Source organism: Copadichromis virginalis, linkage group LG5, assembly GCF_057382275.1.
Source record: "Copadichromis virginalis isolate Kocher_CV1m ecotype Utaka linkage group LG5, C_Virginalis_male_GT1.1, whole genome shotgun sequence".
In the NCBI taxonomy this organism is placed as follows: domain Eukaryota; kingdom Metazoa; phylum Chordata; class Actinopteri; order Cichliformes; family Cichlidae; genus Copadichromis; species Copadichromis virginalis.
The window spans coordinates 41,773,466-41,790,437 of record NC_140622.1 but is presented as its reverse complement, the minus strand read 5'-3'; the positions used below and the strand labels follow the sequence as shown (position 1 = coordinate 41,790,437).

General features: G+C 46.8%; 1 protein-coding gene across 1 annotated transcript in view; it reads left to right on the top strand.

The window, feature by feature from the left end:
- rnf123 (ring finger protein 123) overlaps positions 1 to 15,351 on the top strand; it is a 110,864-nt gene extending 95,513 nt beyond the window's left edge. The window contains exons 39-40 of the mRNA XM_085457837.1: positions 12,231 to 12,316; positions 13,917 to 15,351. Coding sequence (XP_085313963.1) covers positions 12,231 to 12,316; positions 13,917 to 14,016 — 186 coding nt within the window. The 3' untranslated portion in view covers positions 14,017 to 15,351. The remainder of the gene's footprint in view (positions 1 to 12,230; positions 12,317 to 13,916) is intronic.
- The last annotated feature ends 1,621 nt before the right edge of the window (positions 15,352 to 16,972 follow it).

Here is a 16,972-nt window from a genome sequence, read left to right as displayed (position 1 = left end):
GAAATAAAGCACCGAAATGTGCGCTGCTTTTCGGTCTGGTTACTACCGTTTATGTCAGAACGATACCGGTACCCATCCCTAGTCAAGACCAAACAGGATTTATTAAAGGCAGGCAGCTGTTTTTTAATATTAGGAGACTGCTAAACATTATCTATACGCAAGACAAGCATAATCCAAACCCTGAAATTTTACTTTCCTTAGATGCGGAGAAGGCCTTCGACAGGGTGGAGTGGGATTATCTCTTCTCGGCCCTGTCGAGGTTCGGATTTGGCCCTAAATTTATTTCTCTGGTTAAACTACATCCAACCAAAAGTGTCGGTACAAACAAACAATGTCCACTCCAACTATTTCAATCTGAATCGCTCAACAAGGCAAGACTGTCCTCTCTCACCTCTGCTTTTTGCATTAGCTATTGAACCCGTTAGCTCTTCTACGGCGCTCAACAGAGGAACATACGGGGATTCAAAGGGGAAAAGCAGAACATAAAGTCTCGCTATATGCAGATGATTTACTACTGTATATCTCTTACCCTGCAAAATCAGTCCCAGTCATCATGGAGACTTTGCAAAACAAAGAAGTGTCAGGGTACAAACTGAATTTATCCAAAAGTGTGCTGTTCCCAGTCAACTCTAAAGGAACTCTACATTATATGATGAAACCAAAAATAACAGACAAATGGATCAATCTACCAACTTTACTAACAGGAAGAATAAACATTGTTAGAATGAATATTATTTCAGTGTATCCCTATTGTGATTAATAAAGCCTTTAATAAATTAGACTCCTTACTATCCTGTTTCATATGGAACAGAAAGAACCCAAGAATCAAGAAAGGCGACCTGCAGAGACCGACAGGTCAGGGAGGGATGGGGTTACCATGCTTCCGTCTGTATTGTTGGTCGTGTAATGTTCCTTCCATGTTGTTTTGGTTGTGCACTAAGGGGGCTGACTGGACAGCGATGGAAAGTGAAAGTTGTTACCCCTCCTCATTAGAGGCTATGATCTATTCAGCTCTCCTTATCCCTAAACACGACCTTAAGAGTCCTGTAGTCTCTCACACAATTAAAATCTGGACACAGATAAGGAAACATTTCGGGTGTAAGGAAGCTTCCATACTAACTCATGAATAACGCAACGTTCACACCATCACTTTCAAATATCTCATTTCTCCAATGGAACCACAGAGGGCTGCACTCAAAGGATTTATTCATCAACAAGGTTTTTCCCACATTCCAGAAACTGCAAGAAAAATTTGACTTGCACAGTAATGACGTCTTCAAATACTTACAGATCAGAAGCTTTGAAGGGAGGCTTTTTCCATCCTTTCCAGATCGGCCCCCAGACTCTGCCTTAGATAACTTATTCCAGTTTGATCCACTCAAGAAAGGACTAATAACAAAAGTTCACAATGCTTTGTCACAACTGGATGGAACTGTCACACTTGACTATCTGCGAGAGGCCTGGCAGTGTGGCCTGGGTACGAGAATCACAGACAGTCAATGGACAAAAGCCCAGGAAAATGTAAACTCTTCCTCTGTTTGTATTCGTCATGGACTCTTACAGTTTAAAGTGCTACACAGACTCCATTTATCAAAGTTGAAACTGTCAAAAATGTAAACTCGTCCTGTGAAAGATGTAAACAGCAACCTGCTTCACTGGCGCGTGTGTTTTGGAACTGTCCCTGTATAACAACATACTGGAATAATGTCTTTCAAACCTTGTCTGAGATTCTAATACGAACTCTGAAGCCAGACCCAATCTGCGCTTTATTTGGAGTGAAGCCGGTTGTTGTAGATTTGTCAGCCACCCAAAATAACGTAATACGTTTTGTGACGCTGCTGGCACGCCGTTTAATTTTACTAAACTGGAAACAAAAAGTGCCTCCTACCACATCAGCGTTGACACAAGATGTAATGAGACGTTTGCAGCTGGAAAGAATTAAACTCCTATTAAGGGAGAGGAATTCTGTTCAACCTGGCAACCTTTCATAGATCTCTTCAATACAGCACAGATATAAACGATCACTGAGCCTCATTGGTAGTCTGACGAATAACATCCTTTGTTGTTGTTGTTTGTTGTTGTTCTTTCTTTTGTTTTTTTCTGTTCAACTTTTACCGTATATATGTAACCAGTTATATTTGAATCTTTGTCATCTTTATGGAAAGAGAAAACTGGAAAACCAAGTAAAGGGATTTGGGGGGAAAAAACACAAAGCGCCAATCAGCAGCCAGGATATTCGACTCCAATCGTGAACAAAATACATGACCTAAAAACCCAGTTATCATGCAGTAATACAAAAGGCAGAGTACTCTCACAGTACTGTCAGGAACATGCTCAGAAGACTCACGGACACAAGTGACTCTCAGGTTATTGAAGCCCTTCAAAATAAAAGCTTTAGCTGTTTTTGGTGGAAATGAAGGAAGATGGAATTTTATGGACGGTCCCCTCAGACATGGCGATGGGACGTTTGGCCCTCGGCGAATCCCGTCGGCTTCTCGGAGTCTTTCGTGGCTCTGAGTCGAGCCTCCACTGCAGGCTGTGTGTTTTTCTCTGCTTGTCTTTGCCTCCTTGTTGTTCTGAGGCCATCCCTCTTACATTTTGTGTCCTCGTTATGTTCGTGCCAGTCTGTGCACACTCTGAAAGCCTCGGGTTCCCCAAACTTGGATCTCAGCTTTGTGTTGTGTTTTTGACATCCTAATCCTTCACTGTCGCCTTCCTCCCCCTTTGAGCTGAATTATAAACCAGAGGACAGAAAATGAGTTACAGCTTGTGTTTGACAGCTGGATTCAGAGACACGTGGAGCTCTGTAAGGTTGTTTGAACTGTCAGCAGAAATCTTCCTGTGAGTTTGTTGTCATGTGACCGTGTTGGTGTGAGATGCAGAACGACACGATATCGTTCACATCAGCGAGCATTGAGCTACGACGCTTTTCTTCGGTAACGTTTTGTCGTGTTTCTCCTCAGAGTTCTCCTGCAGCTAGAAATTAATCAAAGTGTGAAACCAGACCTGAACTTCAAATTGGATGTGAACAGCAGAGCTCGCTGATTTAAACGATGCTCTGAGGACGAGGACTCAAGCTGACCGATGCAGGCTCCTGTGTTTATCGCGTCAGACTCATGTTTTTGACTCCAATCCCGTCCTCGTGCGTCCTCAGCTCCGCAGAGGATTCTCACTCGGGCGAGTGTGCAGGTCCTCTGATGCTGCACAGTGATGATCCTTACTGTAGTTTGCTAAAGGTAGCTAAAGATAAACTTGGTTCTTCCCAAACATTTTTAGTTTTGCATGTTTTATCTTCACTTTTCTGGGTTTTCTCCAGATTTTCAAGTTTCCTCCTCCCATCCAAAGACACATGTTAGGGTCACCAAAGCAGTCTTAGAATAGATGCACAGATCACCTTCTCCATGAGCTCAGGGGGCCCTGAGGTAGCCAAGACACGAGCGATCTCTCCTGGGCCAGTTGGGCACACCTGAAACAGCTCACCTGAGAGGCTGTAGCAGGCTTCAAGCACAGATGCTAAACCACCTCAACTGGCTCCTCCCAGTGTGGAGGAGTACCAGCTGTACTCCAAACTCCTCAACCCACGACGGAGCCCAGACTCAGTCGAGCTCGTTCCCACTGCTTCTGTCTTTCAACCAGTTTCTCCTTCACGCTTCTCAGCTCCTCCTCCTCCTCTTCAGCTTCTGCACCATTCATCTGTCCACGTTGAAGACCCTGAGACCTTTCTTCAGCTGAGAACGTCAGCATCAGACTGCTGATTCTCATGTCAGACACTTTAGACCAAAACCAAACCGTGCTCTGGTCCAACGTCCTCAGGCAGGTGACCGGTCCAAGGTGTACAGACTCACTCTTTATCTCAGGGGTGGGAAACTCCAGGCCTGCAGCATCTCACCCTGGGTCAACACACCTGAATCAAATGATTAGTTCATTACCAGCCTCTGGAGAACTTCAGGACATGTTGAGGAGGTCAGTTATCCATTTAAGTCAGCTGTGTTGGATCGAGGACACATCTAAAACCTGCAGGACAGCCCAAAAGGCCACATCAAGCTAACCCTCAGCATCCTGCACTCAGAAGCTGATAGGACAGCGTGATGCTGCAGTGAGTGCCTGTGATCGGTCCACTGTAGGAAGTCTCAGGACATGTTCTTATCTGCAGTGTTCAGCACACGTATGTTAGCTCAGCGTGGCCCCTGTGGATGGACTGATGTTATCTCCAGATATTGTATTGTATTGTATTTAAAGGTGGCGCCGGTGAGGTCGGCTGCCGTCACGACTGCTCCGACCACTTTTTCTTTGTCTTTGTTTTTTAAGTTAGTTTTCAGCGTTTCTAAATCGGCAAAATCATCACCATTGGGTACATTAGGTATGACAGTGACACTCTTGTTTCTATTGGTTTACAATGTACTCACAATTCGAAGTTTTTAACTCCGGATCCGAGCTGGCCGAGTGAAATCTTGAGGGAGAACAAAGGGAAGCGGCGGCGGCCTAGAGGGAAGCGAGCCGGCGTCAGGAACAGGCTGAGAGCTCGTGCACACCGCACACCTCTGCCTAGCATCCTGCTCGCCAACGTCCAGTCACTGGAGAACAAGCTTGACGACCTCAGGGCCAGGATAAAGTTCCAGAGAGACATTCGGGACTGCAATCTCCTCTGCTTCACCGAGACATGGCTGAACCCAGCGGTGCCGGACCACGCCATCCAGCCGGCCGAGTTCTTCTCGGTTCACCGCATGGACAGGACACGGGACTCGGGGAAGTCAAGGGGAGGCGGCGTGTGTTTAATGGTGAACAACAACTGGTGCAACAGTGCGAACGTTGTTCCTCTCACACGCTCCTGCACACCAAATCTGGAACTACTGTCCATCATGTGTCGTCCTTTTTATCTACCTCGGGAATTTACATCGGTCATTGTAAGTGCCGTTTATATTCCACCACAAGCGGACACGGTCACCGCCTTATGCGAGCTGCACGAGGCACTCACACAGCACCAGACACAACACCGGGACGCTGCGCTTATTGTGACGGGGGACTTTAATAGCGCCAACCTCAAACGCGCAGCGCCGAACTTTTATCAACACATCACCTGCCCCACCAGGGGTGAAAGGACACTGGACCACTGCTACACTACGGTCAAGGACGGCTACAAGGCACAATCCCGCCCTCCTTTTGGCAAATCTGATCACGCCGCCATCTTCCTCATCCCAAAATACAAACAAAGGCTGAAACAGGAAGTTCCGGTTCAGAGGAAGGTCGCGCGCTGGACGGATCAATCGGTGGCCGCGTTACAGGACGCACTCGATGACGCAGACTGGGGCATGTTCAGAAACAGCTCCGATGATGATGTCAACGTGTTTACGGAAGCGGTTGTGGGATTCATCGGGAAACTAGCGGATGATACCGTGGAGACAAAGACTATCACAACGTTTCCCAACCAGAAGCCGTGGGTGGATAAAACCATCCGCGACGCTCTGAGATCCCGCACCGCTGCCTACAACACGGGACTCATGACGGGGGACATGGACCCGTACAAAGCCGCGTCATATAACGTGCGGAGGGCGGTGAAAGAGGCGAAGCAGCGCTACGGGAGGAAACTAGAGTCACAACTCCAACAGAGTGACTCTAGGAGCCTGTGGCGGGGACTAAGGACAATAACGGACTATAAAGCACCAACAACCGGTATGACGAACGCGGCCGTGACTCTGGCAGACGAGCTGAACACTTTCTATGCTCGCTTCGAGGCTGCAGCTAAGGTCTCCAATGATGCTAGTGTTGGCGGCGATAACGGCTGCAGACAGGAAGATACTGCCAGCACCGGAAACGTGCTCGTCATCTCCGAGCATGAAGTAAGGAGAGCCTTCAAGAGAGTGAACACCAGGAAAGCAGCAGGACCAGACGGCATCCCAGGTCGTATCCTCAGAGACTGCGCATACCAGCTAGCTCCTGTGTTCACTGAGATATTCAACATCTCTTTATCTCAGTCGGTGATCCCCACATGCTTCAAAGAGTCCATCATTGTTCCTGTCCCGAAGAAACCCCACCCTGCTTCTCTCAATGACTATCGCCCTGTAGCCCTCACCTCAGTAGTGATGAAGTGCTTTGAACGCCTGGTCAGAGACTTCATCATTTCACTACCAGACACACTGGACCCACTACAGTTCGCTTACCGTCCAAATCGTTCCACAGACGATGCCATCTCTCATCTCCTCCACACATCACTCACTCACTTGGACACTAGAAGGGGGAATTATGTTAAAATGCTCTTCATAGACTACAGCTCTGCATTTAACACCATAATTCCCTCCACACTCACCACCAAGCTGGAGCATCTGGGACTCAGCTCATCTATGTGTCAGTGGATCTCCAACTTCCTAACTGGCAGACCACAGGCAGTAAGGATGGGCGGACATGTCTCAGCCTCCACCACTCTCAGCACTGGAGCCCCCCAGGGGTGTGTTCTGAGCCCCCTGCTGTACTCTTTGTACACATATGACTGTGTGGCCACTACCAGCTCCACCACCATCATCAAGTTTGCTGACGACACCGTCGTGGTGGGCCTGATCTCTGATAACAACGAGACGGCCTACCTGAAGGAGATTAGGAATCTGGAGAACTGGTGCCAGAGGAACAACCTCCTTCTAAACGTCAGTAAGACAAAGGAGCTGATAGTGGACTTCAACACTAAGCAGGAGAGGAACTACCAGACCCCCGTCATCAACGAGTGCCCAGTGGAGAGAGTGGACAGCTTCAAATACCTCGGAGTTCACATCACGCAGGACCTGTCATGGTCCTGTCACATCAACACCGTGGTGAAAAAGGCCCGACAGCGTCTCTACCACCTCAGACGCTTGAGAGACTTCCAACTGCCCTCCAAGGTGCTCAGGAACTTTTACTCGTGCACCATAGAGAGCATCCTGGCGGGAAACATCTTAACCTGGTTCGGGAACAGCACCATGCAGGACAGACGAGCTCTACAGAGGGTTGTGCGGTCAGCTGAGCGCACCATCCGCTCCGAGCTCCCTGACCTGCACTCAATCTACAGCAGGCGGTGCTGAACCAAGGCCAGGAAGATCGTGAAGGACCTCAGCCATCCCAACAACAGACTGTTCTCTCTGCTGAGGTCAGGAAAGCGATTCCGCTCCCTGAAGACCAACACAGAGAGACTGAGGAGGAGCTTCTTCCCGCAGGCGATACGGTCTCTCAATCACACCACCACACAGTACTGACCCACACATATGGTTCTTACACACACACTGGACTTTCTGGACTTTGGTTTCACTTCATTACTTAAATCACGCTGCTGTTATTGTGTATATATTTATTTATATTTCTTCATACATTCTTATATAGTTCTATATTGTGTATTTTGTTGTACAGTTATTTTATTTTCAACTTTAATTTATATATTTTATCTTATTCTTCCCAGTTAAATTTACCCTTCATTCTAATTTGTGTTGTACAGTTATTTCATTTTTAACCTTAATTTATATTTTATTCCTTCCTAGTTAAATTTACCCTTTTTAATTTTTCATATTTATTTCCTATCTTATTCATAGCCTTTTCCTTTTTTGTTCTCTTTAGGTCACGAGCAGTTGTCCAAGCATTTCACTACATATCGTACTGTGTATGACTGTGTACGTGACAAATAAAATTTGAATTTGAATTTTATTTATTTTTACAGTGGAAACAGCATGTCAGTGATCCATGCATCATGCTGCATTCTCATTGGTTGATGAGGACTTACACTGTGGCCAGTATAAATACGTTCCCAGACCATTAACGGTTAATTTCACTGAGGTCTTGAAGGATGATTGCTCTCTCTTACTTCATCTGTTAGAATGAATATTAATGAGCTGAACTATCTGAAGTCTCCTGTAATGGAGTCAGAGGTTGATGATGATTTGCATACGTGCGGCCGTGTGGAGGAGGTGGGATCAGAGCGACAGCTGCTGAAGAGCGAGGAGGCGGCGGCTGAGGGAAACTCCAGCGGCTGCGCTTTCACACCAGATTTAGAGAAGAAGAGGGCGAGAAGGAGCTGAAGATGACGAGGAGCAGATGGAGAGAAGCAGCAGGAGTGCATGAGCGTGCACGACTCACGAGTTTACCTGCAGAAAAAAGTATGTGTCAATGAAAGTGTTTACGTTTCATCCTGTCAGACAGGAAGTGACCATCTCTCTGCTCCTCATCAGCAGAAATGTTTCGTTCCCCCTTCGTAACACCTGTATGCTGGGGGGATGTTTGCATTGTTAGGGGCGTGGCCTATTTGACTGACAGGTGGGCTACACCGGTGCAGGTTCGGTCTCTCGCTGTTGACTGTGTGACCGGTAAAAGGCTTCAGTCGGCCCATTCTTGTGAAAAACACGAGCTCTGTAATTCTTCTGACACTGATCTGTTTCACAGTCTGAGGAGAGACCCACTCCACTGTTATCAGAGCGTTTCACACCTTCGAGTGGGCGTAAATCACTTCATATGAAAACATAATTTTAACATTTAGCCGCTTTGCTGTAGATGCAGTCGGCTCGTCACCAGCAGCTCATTTCCATCTTTCTGCCACTTTTCCACTCATGTCAGCTGCTGCTTTCAGCTCATTATGTGACCTCGTTCAATCGAGAGCTGGACAGTTAGCGTTAAAAACAGAATAAATTTAAAGGGACGGGATTCTTTCATCACAAACACAAGTGTTCAGACTCAGATCAGAGAGTCGCAGGTTGGTTTCAGGACTGGAAAACAAAGGTGGTTTTCAGTAAACGGTTTCTTCTCTAATCTTCAGTCGAAAAGCAGCGAGAAGAGAAAAACATCAGGTGATGAAATGAGATGAAGGTGAGGTGGGAGGAAAATGTGAAGGGAAGCGGACTGAGCTGAGAGAGTGAGGTGTCAGAGGTCCAGAGTCGTCAGAGACTTAAATGAACAATCAGCGGCAGAGAGGAGAGGAAGGTGTCAGGCGAGGAGGAGGAGGTGCTGAAAGGAGACGCAGCCAGGGAGAGAGTATTGATTCCTCTAAACGCAGGGGATTAACGGCGGTGAGGAGGAGAGAGAGAAGAAGAAAGCAGAGGTGACGGGTAATCACCCGACAGGCGGGTTCCCGCCTGCCGCGTGTTCCCTGGAAGCAGCTTTTGACGGCATGCTGTGTGCGAGTTTTTTTAATTAACTTATTGGGAATTTCGGTTGTTTATAACCCACACCTGCCACTCAGGGAGAATAAGGGTGACCCAAAAAACCCACATCAGAAAATCCTGCTGATATCTGCACTGATGTGGACGGGTGGCGTGTCAGGATGCCACGTCAGGATGCCACGTAGGTCGATGGAAATGGAAGTGATCAGCCTACAGAGGGCTCAGTTCAAAGACGCCCTGAAAATCAATGTGAAAACATGATGCAGCGGGCGCTCGGTAGTTTGGACGGCCCCCACGTGCTTGTACACATGCTCGATGTCACGCTGTGGTGGGCGTAGTTTGTGATGTGGCGGCAGGGAAGGCTGACACACCGGAGCACCATCAGCAATCACGCCTCTTCGCATAAAAACAATGAACTGGGTCCTGAGTTGTGTATGTGTGGCTGGCCCGGTGTGTAAGTGACGACAACCGAAATAAAGGAAAGCGTTTGAAAGTACAAGAACGTGGTCGAGTCTGCCACACATCTTCTACACACGTCATTCTTAATGAGTTGATGGATGGCATCCTGGGGAACTCCTCCCACATCTGGACCAGCTCATCACTGAGGTGCAGCCTGGCGGCGTCGGGTGGACCGAAGCATCCTGTCCTACAGCTGTACTGTTGGATTCTGGTATCAGTATCTTCATCTTCGACCCAGGGCAGGCGCTGACACGGGTCCAGTCCATTTATGAAGTGGCTCCCCGCTGCACAGCTTACACTACGCTGCGCAGCCGGTGTTTCAGTTCAGCTATCAGAGTCCTCCAGCTGTAGACCCTTCCTGTTTGGGGGGGCGGGGGGGGTCTCATTGAGGTCTGTGCTGCACCTGTTGGTAATTTCATTAACAGCACAGTAGCTGATTACACCTCCTCTAATGACCTGAGCAGATCAAAATCCCAGTTTCACAGACTTGATGTTGTACTCTGATTCAAAAGTGCTGCTTTCATTCTTTGAACAGTGTTACAGTGTTACAGTGTGTTACAGTGATAGTGTGTGACAGTGTGTTACAGTGTTACAGAGTGTTACAGAGTGTTACAGTGTGACAGTGTGTTAGTTACAGTGTGTTACAGTGTGTTACAGTGTTACAGTGTGTTACAGTGTGACAGTGTGTTAGTTACAGTGTGTGACAGTTACAGTGTGTTACAGTGACAGTGTGTTACAGTTATCAAATCAAATTCAAATTCAAATTTTATTTGTCACGTACACAGTCATACACAGTACGATATGTAGTGAAATGCTTGGACAACTGCTCGTGACCTAAAGAAAACAAAAAAGGAAAAGGCTATGAATAAGATAGGAAATAAATATGAAAAATTAAAAAGGGTAAATTTAACTAGGAAGGAATAAAATATAAATTAAGGTTAAAAATGAAATAACTGTACAACACAGGGAAGAATAAGATAAAGATAAATATATAAATTAAAGTTGAAAATAAAATAACTGTACAACAAAATACACAATACACAATATAGAACTATATAAGAATGTATGAAGAAATCTAAATATAAATAAATATATACACAATAACAGCAGCTGTGCAAGTATTAACCGGAAATGAAGAATATAGTGACCAGTGTTGTGCAAAACCAAAGTCCAGAAAGTCCAGTGTGTGTGTAAGAACCATATGTGTGGGTCAGTACTGTGTGGTGGTGTGATTGAGAGACCGTATCGCCTACATCGTTACAGTGTGTTAGTTACAGTGTGTTACAGTTACAGTAGGTTACAGTGTTACAGTGTGTTACAGTGACAGTGTGTGATAGTGTGTTACAGTTACAGTGTGTTACAGTTACAGTAGGTTACAGTGTTACAGTGTGTTACAGTGACAGTGTGTGACAGTGTGTTACAGTTACAGTGTGTTACAGTAGGTTACAGTGTTACTGTGACAGTGTGACAGTGTGTGACAGTGTGTTAGTTACAGTGTGTTACAGTTACAGTAGGTTACAGTGTTACAGTGTGTTACAGTTACAGTGTGTTACAGTGTGTTACAGTTACAGTGTTACAGACTCCACCTGTTTCTGAAAGAAAACATGTTTAAAGCTCGTCTACCGATTCAAATGACGGTGTGTTCAGAGTCTGAACGAGATTATTTCAGGAGGTTTTCTTCTCAGCAGCAGCCTGACTGCTGTGTGCAGTGGGTGGTGAAAAGTGACAGAGGAGGACATGCAGGAGGAGGTGGAGGCGTGACATCCAGGTGTCGATAGGTTGGAGGCTTCGTGCTGTGTGGCTGCAACAGAGAGAGATGGGTGGACAGCGGGAGGGTGGGAGTCAAAGGAAGGAATACATAAAGGAGGGATTTGTGTGGACGTGTTAACTGCTGCCACACAGAGCAGCTCAAGATTTGGGAGGCTGGAATCATTATGCACATTTTTAACATTTTTCTCTCTTATTTTGAAAGTCTTTGTGTTTCCCTCTCAGATGAGTGGGTGCAGCATCACCCACAGGTTTGTGGCAGCGTTACCATGATGGATGTTGGTTTTCTGCAGGTAGAGATCTGTGTTGGTGTTATCCACAGCAGCAGAGACGGCTGCTGATGGGCACGCAGTCACGCCCAGGTAGAAACTGGAGCTCCGCCTTCTGGACGCTCTGTTAGTACAGTAACCTCACAGCAGCCATGTTACTGGTCACATGACTCATTCAAAAGGCTCCAACAGCACAAACAGGATGCAGAGGTCCAGTTCAGCCTATCAGACACCTCTCAGTCAAAGGCCACGCCCCTAACGATGCAGACTTTAAATGATCTATGTAGACCAAACAGCTTGTGCCGTTTGTTAAACTGTCAGTGTGACCTTTCCCCTCTGTGGGAGTTTCACTCTGTTGATGAGCACGCTGACCGGCACCTAAACTTTACAGATGTGTGCCAGGGAGGTGCTGGGAGGAGGTGAGGAGGAGTGGAGGCTGAATCTAGTGAAGAAAGGTTGTGAAGTGAAAACATGAGAAGGCAGCGAGTGTGAAGAGCGGGTGTTGATGTCTGCGGGAAGAGTGTTTCCCTTCGCGCCCGCGGCGTTAACTCACATGTCCCATCATGCACTGGGGCGAACGCCGGCAACAGAGACAACAAAGTGACTGATGAGTTTGTCTTTCTGTCCTCAGCCCACCAGCGAGGAAGACCTCTGTCCCATCTGCTACGCCCACCCCATCTCTGCCATCTTCAAGCCCTGCTCACACAAGTCCTGCAAGTGAGTCGCGCACACACACACACACACACACACACACACACGCGTCGGGTATTCATATCTAATTGACATAATAGACAACCCCTTACCATAACCTTATCGTAACACTGGCACTAACGCCACATTCTGAGTCTCAAACATGCTGGTGGCGGGCAGCACATCCCGAGTTTACAGGACGCTGAGACGGCGATGAAGAATGCCTTGCTCGGTACAGCTGATGACGTGACGGCGAGTGTGGGGCAAGCAGGATCTTGAAAGTGTGAGATTGATCCTGCAGACGTCCTGACACACACAGATATGGCTGACTCGCACACTCTCACCTGTGTGTGTGAGTCAGCTGTTTCCTTACTGCAGCTGGACGCCGCCGTGGGCGCAGACCTCGTTCATATCTGGATGCATATTTCATGCTATCCTGAAGGTGCGCTTGATTTAGCTGAGCTGGCACGCCGACTCAGCGGCCGTATGGATTGCTGCAGCATGATGGAGAGCGCTGTCACCGGGTGAACCAGCTGATTCCTCCTCGTGACAAACGGACCCGTGAGAGCAGCTCTGAGCGTTCACTCGGGCCCCTCTAAAACACACAGACAGGTTTCAGTGTGTGTCACACATCACGCCGGGTGAAACGAAGCTTCAAAACGGATCAAACGTCGTGTCGTCTGATTGGACAGCTGTGTGTTGTCGGTCCTCTGGCAGCTTTCTTGGCTCAATAACGACTTAAACACCGTCAGAAAAATAATCTTAATTCTGCCACATTATTCTTTATTCTTACTGAACCTTTCAAAATAAAAGCCAAAACCTTCAAACCAATATTACCACCATTAAAAAACATCTAAAGTAACATTTAATTGTATAGCACCTTTCAAAATAAAAATCACAAAGTGCTTCACAGAAACGCTAAAACACAGAAACAAAAATGATTTTAGCTGTTTTATAAAAGAGACTGCTGAGTCCACAGAGCTGAAGCTCAAAGGGAGAGGGGTCCAGAGTCTGGGGGCCACAGTTACAAAAGCTCTGTCAACTTTTGTTTTCAGCCTCATATGATGGACAACCAGCAAGCCCTGATCACATGACCTCAGGGACCTGCTGGGATGTAAAAGATCTCTGATGTATGTCGGTGCTCGTCCATGCAGAGCTCAGAACGTGCTGAAGAGGGAGTAAATACAACAGAAACAATCTGATAAACCCTGAGACAGAAAATCCCCCGACAGCTTCGTTAGAGTCGTTCAGGTTAGCCGCTGTTCTTTAAATATGGCTCATTGATGGGGTGGGCGCAGGAAGTGATGCAGAGCGGTGAAAAGCATCATCCCAAAGAACCAAAAGCACGACCTAAGTGTCGTCTTACAAAGAGATCCGCACATGACGTAGCCAGCAGGTCCTGGCTCGCCTTCATCTGTCTGAGTGTTTGGAGGCAGGTCGCCTCCCACAGCTGCAACCTGGCCCTCAGAGGTGGACCTGCAGCTCGCTGCTGCACGTGCTCACAGTAACCCACCAACAGCAAAACGAAGATGTGTCAGCGCAGCTCAGTCACACATAAACACCTTACATGCTCAAAGCTGTTTGCAGACGATCACATGATCAGCGTAACTTCCTGTTTCCTCTGCAGAGCCTGCATCAACCAGCACCTGATGAACAACAAGGACTGCTTCTTCTGCAAGGCCACCATCACCGGAGTCGAGGACTACAGCAAGCCGGCCTCCTCCTAACACACACACACACACACACACACACACACACACACACACACACACACACACACACACACACACACACACACACACACACACATGCAGGGTGAAATGAGGCACCATAACTACACACAAAAAACCAGAGCAGTGATGTGAAGGCAGCAGCAGAACCAGCTGTCACATTAGCACAACAGCACCTCCACCTGTCAAAGCGAGTACACCACGCGCACAGACACACACACAGACACACACAGTGCTACAGGGCAACAGGATGCAGGCGTGTCGCCTCTGCAGAAACACACAAACAGGAAACAAAGGAGAACCTCATCCTCAGCAGAGGAAGGCTTCCTCCAGGACTCCCACAGTAATTTAACACAGACACACAAAACTCACATAAAACACACGAAAAGGTCGACAAAGAGCCAAACAACCGCAGATAGGATCCAGCGTCCTCCATCACCACCTGATCCACAGCTCAGAGAGCTGTACCTGTACACACACGCCTGCTGGACTGTTGTTACCCTGCTGTGACAGCGTTTCTGTCCTTATCACCGTCAGGCTCCAGATTCAGTGTCACAAACAAAGAGGGCGTCACTGCTGTTGAAAAGCTGCTTTAAGATAAACGTCCACATCATTAAGAAGTGATTTCAGGTCTCATAAACTTCATTCACAGCAGAACACAGAAACATGTGACCTGTTCAAATCGGTTAAATAAGCAAACGTCCATCCTTTAACTACAGGCTGCTCTTCATCAGTAAAATTCAAACCGTCAGCAGATGTTTGAACTGTTCTCCACGAATCAGAGAAAACCTGAACCTGGCGTGGATGAGACGCACATGTGTATCCGGATTACTGCGCTGATGATGATGACGGTGGTGTTTCTGCTGGAGGAGTCGTTGCGTGCTCGCTGTACTCTGCTGTTAGTTCCACAGTTATGATTTCACACATGTTCACACTGTGGGGCGCCGTTTGTAAAATGAAACATGCTGAAATTAACTGCAATATTTTTCCACATTTAGCTAAAAACGAGTCCTTTTTTTACAACATTTAGTAAAATACTTGTAACTTTTCACAGTTAAAACACAGTTTTGAATGTTAAATCTAAATATTATATTTAAATCTAAATGTTACAGGAAACTAAATATTTAGGCTAACATGTAAAATTTATTGTACGGATCAACGGAAATACCAAAATAAAAGCTTTACGAAAACCTCGGGAAAAAGGAGAACACATGAGAACCGTTTGGACTCAATCTACACATGGTTCATTTTCTTAAAATCACTTTGGACAACACTATTTTACGCCATTTAGCTGCTGGTTAAAGTTAGGTTATGGTTAGCTTTAGGGCTGGAACGTCGGGACCGTCCACTGGGATTCAGCCATAACCCGGCGCGGACCATAAGTTTCCTCAGGAACGCCGCGGGACGTGACAAAACATCGGTATGCTACGCCCCGGGAGAGAGCAGACACAGCCCCGGGGCTGTGTGTGACCATCAGGTGTGAAATGACCCCTGCTGGTCACTTCTCACCGCCATGAGCTGCTTCACTTCTTGCCTACCAGCAGCGATTTAGCTGAGAACCTCCAAAGATCCGTTTCGTCGGCCATCCAAAGGTTCAGCAGTAGTGCGCTCAGCAGCTGCAGTCTCCACTTCACAATCGCTGCAGCACACGGACATGCTCGTAGGCAAGAAGTGAAGCAGCTCATGGCGATGAGAAGTGAGGGGGAGAGCAGACATAATCCGACCAATACCGGCACACTTTTGCACCGGAGGTTTTCGTAAAGCTTTTATTTTGGTATTTCCGTTGATCCGTACAATAAATTTGCATGTTAGCCTAAATATTTAGTTTCCTGTAACATTTAGATTTAAAATTTAAAATTGTGTTTTAAATATGAAAAGTTAAAAAATATTTTACTAAATGTAAAAAAGTTCTTCACAAAAACATGTTTTTGTAAGGTTTTGAGCTAAATGTGGAAAAATGTTGCCGTTAATTTCACGTTACAAACGGCGCCTCATATCACACAGTCTGAATGCGACGCCGTCACTTTGTTTTCAGCATGTTGAGGACGGCGTGCCCCGGCGGCGTGTTTATGGCGTGTTAGCGGCACCTCTGTGTGCCGCTCCGGGCTCCTGTAACCACATTAAATTATTTATCCTGAACCAGCAACCGTCTCTGTTCATTTTGTGAATTTATTGATTATTACTGATTAGTTATTGGAGTTTCTTGCTAGCCGAGCCACCTGACCTCAGAGCGCTGACTCCGCAGTCTGACGTGAAGCTCGATTTTCTTCCTTTATGGGACAAACAGAAAAGGCTTCACTGTTCTCAGCCTGTCAGGTGTAGGCATGGGTATCGTTTAGGTTTTATCCGATACCGGTACCAAACCGGTACTTTTGAAACTGTGCCGGTGCTTAAAGAATGGAGAACACAAAATTGGTCCAAAAACCTCTCATGTTCAGCTGTTTTTTTGTAAAAAGATAACAATGTTAGCCTTTTCTGCAGCTATGGGGCATATATGGTATCACTCTTGGCTGGAAGCAGTGCTTAAACAATGGAAAAAACACAAACTTTGTCCTAAACCTCTCATGTTCAGCTGTTTTCCACTTTTTCTTTGGTCATTTTAGCCTTTTTGGCCAGGGTGAAGGGAGTATCTGCCATCAAACAAGAAGACAGCCGCATGTAGCTATGATGATGTTTGCTAGTTCACCTTACATGCATTAATGTAATAACGTGGTTAGCCTACTCAACGTAAATTATACACGAACAACATGAAGCTACTGACGCAGAGAAGAACGGCTGCTGCTGCATCATCATCCTCATCATTTCTGCTACACTGGCAGGGCTAGGGGCCAGGACTCTCCTCTTCGGGTTCTTGGGGGATGTTGCTAACTCCGGGTCCGATAACAGGCACCACACCCGCAGTAGATGTGCTCGGTGTGAGGTCTCGCAGCAAGCTATCAAATACGGCGCATTT